General features: G+C 36.9%; 1 protein-coding gene across 1 annotated transcript; it reads left to right on the top strand.

Moving 5' to 3' along the window:
• Positions 1 to 2,359: 2,359 nt before the first annotated feature.
• Positions 2,360 to 4,571, top strand: CBG20347 (the record flags this gene model as incomplete). The annotated part of the gene is made up of 4 exons (XM_002646464.2): positions 2,360 to 2,649; positions 3,426 to 3,544; positions 4,024 to 4,341; positions 4,390 to 4,571. 4 exons carry the CDS (start codon positions 2,360 to 2,362, stop codon positions 4,569 to 4,571), a joined length of 909 nt encoding a protein of 302 aa, XP_002646510.2.
• Positions 4,572 to 5,150: the final 579 nt, after the last annotated feature.

Here is a 5,150-nt window from a genome sequence, read left to right as displayed (position 1 = left end):
CGGCTCCAATGATATAGACGTGATGGGCCCTGTGGAGATCTATCATTTGGTACCAAAACCGTCTGAATATCTCGTTCTAGGGACAAGTTATCAGCCGGCCAGCCATCTGGCCGGGCCGGCCCGCTTGGAAATCGGTCGGCGGAAATCGGCTGGGTCGGTGGTCGGTCGGCGGTCGGCGATTTTCGACCGACCGAAATGGAAGCCTTACTGAAAATTTGGCCGACGATATATCAGTGGGTGTAAAAATTAGATAAGGGTCCCCCTTTATGTGCTTTTCAAGTTCAAAAAGTATCAAAAAATATCAGGGGCTGTTTGTTTGGAATTTTTTGAAAATCGATCAAAGTTGTTAGATTTTCCAAAAAAATGGATTATTAAATTCTCAGAAAATTCGAATTCTCGAAATTTCAACAGAACAATCGAAAAAATCAGAAATTTTGAGAGTAAATTCCCTATAAAAGTGGGCGGAGCCTAAATTGCAGATTGCTATTGTAGGCTCCGCCCCTGACTCCGCCCACTTATTTTCCTTAAAATTTCAGAAATTTTATGAAAATTTCGGTTTTTTTTTGGGATTTTTGAGGAAAATTTTAAAATTTTGGATTTTCCGAAAATTCGATTTTTTTCCGAAAATTTTACAAATTTGAACTTTTTTGGATTTGGTTGGAAACTGATCAAATTTTTCAGAAAAATTCAACATTTTCAGAGGAAAACTTTTGTGAAGAAAAATTGGTTGGAAAAGTGGGCGGAGTCAGGGGTCGGAGCCTGAATTGCAAGATTTTCAAAATTTTCCTGCGAAAATCTCAAAATTTTGAATTTACTGAAAACTGAGGTTAAAAAATAACTCGAGAAAAATTGTATTTTAAATAGCGAAAAAATTCGAAATCTGGAAATTCGGGTTTTCCTCGAAAATGGCCGAATTTTGAATTTTTTGAATAATTTTCAGTTTTTTTTTGAATTTTTTGAATATTCGACAGCACTTCTTTCAATTTTTAAACAATTTTTTTGCGAAAAATTTCAAATTTTTGTACCTTCCCACCACTCGAAACCTCATCATCCACCACAATTTTCACATTTTTCGTTTTTCTCGAAAGTTCGTCTTCTTCTTTTTCTTGACAAATTTCTTGTGGCGTCGCTCCCGACTCGCCGGTTGCCGCTTCTTTTTGCATTGAATTCAAAACTGAGATTTATTTTTTTTTTGAAAAAAATCCCAAAAATTCCTACCTGGATCCTTCATTTTTGAAGCTCAAATACTGCTGAAAATTGATTTTTAAGCTAAAAAGGGATTTTAAAAAATGGGTTTTGTGCAGCAAAATCGGAAAAACTGAACGAAATTGGTCCCGAAATTGGCGCAAAATGCGAAAAGAGCGCTTGCGCGTAGTTTATATCCCGAATCCGGCTCGAATGATATAAGCCTGATGGGCCTTGTCGAGATAATAATAATAATAATAATTTATTACACGTGTGCCTTATCGACAAATGATTTGTCGACAAACGCCCTTTTCGACAAATTACCGACAATTTATCGACAAATTGTCGACAAAAATTGATATTAACCGCCGGAATTACTAGTAAAAAACCGTATCGTTACCATTTTTTTCCCACGACGTCTTCGATGATGGCCAAACTTACCCATGCAAAATTTATAGGCTATCTGGCTTGGTGGCCTAACTTTCCCAAAACAAATTTTTTAGGCCACATCTTTTTTTGCCTTAGAAATGATCTGATGTTCACCTGGTCTGGTTTGTTAAATTATTACGATGCGAAATCGTATGATATGGCGTAATGGGCCTTGTCGAGATCTACCATTTGGTACCAAAACTGTCTGAATATCTCGTTCTGGGGAAAAGTTATCAGCCGGCCAGCCATCTGCCCGGGCCGGCCCGATTGCAAATATGGCTTTTATCGACAAAAAATCGAAATTCTTTTTTTTTCCCGACATTTTCATATTAGTTTGGACTTTTTTTTTTTTGAAAATCTATCAAAATTGTGATTTTCGGAAAAATGAAATTTTCAGAAAATTCGAAATTTCAACCAGAACAATAAAAAAAACCATAAAAATCTAGATTTTCATGATTTTTTAAGAGTTTCAACATTTTCGGTGAAAATTTCAAAGTTTCGAATTTTCTTTTCACATTTTTTTTTGAAAATTCAAGTTTTTGAAAATTACTGTTAATTTCCAATTTTCAAAAATTCTACATTTCTTCAGTACGAGCCCCGTTCGACCCCCAACAATGAAGAGCAAGCGGAATTCAATGAGCTGGTGTACGCGTACAAAGTACACCAACGCATGATGCAACTCTCATTTTCTTCAATCGAACAATTTCTGAATGAACACAAAAATGGGACGAAAACGCTTCGAAAAATGGATCCGGAGGATGTGAAGAAGCTGTCGGAAGTGGAGTTGACTGGATTACTGTACTGGATTGAGATGCAAAAACCGTATGGAGAGATTCCGGATGACGATAAATCCATTCTTTTGCATCGATATTCGGTCAGGAAGCTGAGTTTGGACCATTTCTACAGTGCATCGAAACATCCAGAACACTGTTCGAGACGAGAATTCGTTATGAATAATTACACTTTTGTCCCAAATGATCGAACTGGTTTCGAATTGCCAGAGGATGATGATGTGCAGATTCGAGCCAAGAGAGAGTGAGAAAATGCGCTCTGTTGGACGGGAAATTTGAATTTCTAACTGAAATTTTGGTTTTTTAAAGCAAAATTGTACAAAAAATCGGAAATTGAATTCTCGATTTTTGAAATTCTTAATTTTTGCGTTTTTGGATTTTTTGACTTCTGAATTTTCGAATTTTTAGAATTCAAAATTTCTGTATTTTCGGAATTTTTGAATTTTCCATTTTTTGAATTTCTGAATTTCTGGAATTTTCTGAATTTTCCATTTTTTTGAGTTTTTGAATTTTCAGAATTTTTTGAATTTTTTGAATTTTCCTTTTTTTGAATTTTTGAATTTCTGGAATTTTCTGAATTTTCCATTTTTCAAAATTTCGGAATTTTCAGAATTTTTGTATTTTTCAATTTTGGAATTTTCCGAATTTTCAGAATTTTTGAATTTTTTTCGAATTCCCGCCAAAACTGAAAACTCTGAAAAATAGCGATTTTCAAGAAAAAACTGATTTTTTTACAACTTTTTGTGCAAAATTTTTAGGTCTTTTTCGGGTTTTCAGCTATTTTTGAAGCTTTTTTCCGATTTTTTCCGGGTTTTTTCGTCTGAAATTCGTAGGAAAACTTGTATTTTGTAGTCTTTTAAAGAAGTTTTCATCTGCATTTTGACGTGATTGTGTTTAAACAAAACTACAAACTACTAGGTTGTCTACAGTAATCTACAGTAATCAAACACCGTTCCATCAAATTTCAGACAAGAAAAAACCAGAAGAATCGAGAATTTAGAAAACCAAATTTCTTTCCAGATGCTTCTCTCGCACATTCAATCGATTCTGGAAGAATGTGATCAAACCGTTTGGAGCGTTGAAAGTCACCGATGCGGAGATTGTCTTCTTGCATGTCATGTTGCTATGGAGTGCTTCGAGTAAGTACCCGAAATTGGCTTAAAAACGGCCCAAAATAGGCCGATTATGACCCGAAACGGCTCAAAATAGGCTCAAAATGCCTCAAAATAAGCTGAAAATTACTAAAAATAAACCTAAAATGGTCCAAAATAGGCCTAAAACGGCTTAAAATGATCCTGAAATCGGTCTAAAATGACCCAAAATAGCCTCAAAATAACCCAACAGTGGTCTAACTGGCTGGAAATGACCCGAAATAAGCCTAAAATGACTCAAAATGACGCAAAATAAGCTGAGATGAGCTCAAAATGGCTTAAAATGGTCCAGAAATAAACCTAAAATCACCTAAAGTAGGTTGAAAATGACTCGAAATAGGGTTACAACGACTCAAAACAGGCTCAAAATGGTCCCGAATTAGGCTTAAAACGCCCTAAAATAAGCTCAAAATTGGCTTGAAATGACTAAAAATAGGCTTAAAATGACCAAAAAATGAATTTTCCAGACAACTCGCACGTCACCGCTGAAACCGTCAAAACGATGACGAACCGCCGAGAATGGGCACGAACTCGTCTCTCGACGTGGTACCATGACCATAGTCTCGAGAATCCCGTGGAACGTCTTCAGAAGATTCTGGAGCTCTTGAAAGAGATTGAAATCGTTTGCGACATGCACTGTGAGGATTTCGTCGTCGCCAAAATGTACGAATTCTGTGATATGAGCAAATTCTTCTACGAAACGCTGTGCTATGCGCCATGTAATGCGGATAAGGATCATGTCGATCCGAGTCTTTTTGAGCAGTTTAAGAAGTATGCGACGAGAGGTAAGAGAGACGCAGAGAAACAATTTTTAAAGAATAATTTCTTTTCAGATGGCTCCAAACCCCGCCCATCAGATGACACGACTCCTGAAGAATCTGCTCCAGAAGGCCCTGTGAATCGGTTCGCTGGAGATATCGATCCGACTCGTCTGGTCCTGGATCAATCCAATTTGACAGCGGTGATGGCTCCACTGCCAGATGATAAGGGATTCGATTTGAATGATTTGCAATAGGACCTTTTATTGGAAATTTCTTACAATTTGATGCTTTTTATGTATTCATGTCATATTATTATTATTACAAACAAATGAATCTCGTGCCGAATTTGAACAAAATTGTTTCAAAAAATTTGTCTTTTTGACATACTTGTAACGGGCCGGGCTTTTTCCGGAATTTGGGAGGCCCGGCCCCGGCGGGCCCGTCATTTCACTAGTTTCGAAATTTTTAAAAAACACATAAGGGGGGACCCTTATGTGATTTTTTTCGAGAGCTCAAAATTTGGCTCAAAAATACAGAATTTTTGACACCGGGCCTTCCGGGCCGGGTTATATNGNTGCTCCAGACGGTAGCCGTACTCCAGTATGTTGTATTAATAATGGTTATACAGAGGAAGCAATATCAACAGTTTTTTTTTTTCACGGGAGTCAAAAATGTTGGACTTTTCTAGGCCATGTGCTTGTCCACGTGGATTCCGAGGCGAGAAGAGTTAGACCCTTGCAAGAAATTCCGGCGCCCTAAATTTTGAAGTGATTTACGAGCTTAAAATTGAAGTCGCACTGAATTTCCTGCTTTCGCAAATTTCTTGGTTTACT

The sequence above is a fragment of the Caenorhabditis briggsae genome, assembly GCF_000004555.2.
Source record: "Caenorhabditis briggsae complete genome, chrI, whole genome shotgun sequence".
NCBI lineage: Eukaryota > Metazoa > Nematoda > Chromadorea > Rhabditida > Rhabditidae > Caenorhabditis > Caenorhabditis briggsae.
This window is presented reverse-complemented; position numbering and strand designations above follow the sequence as displayed.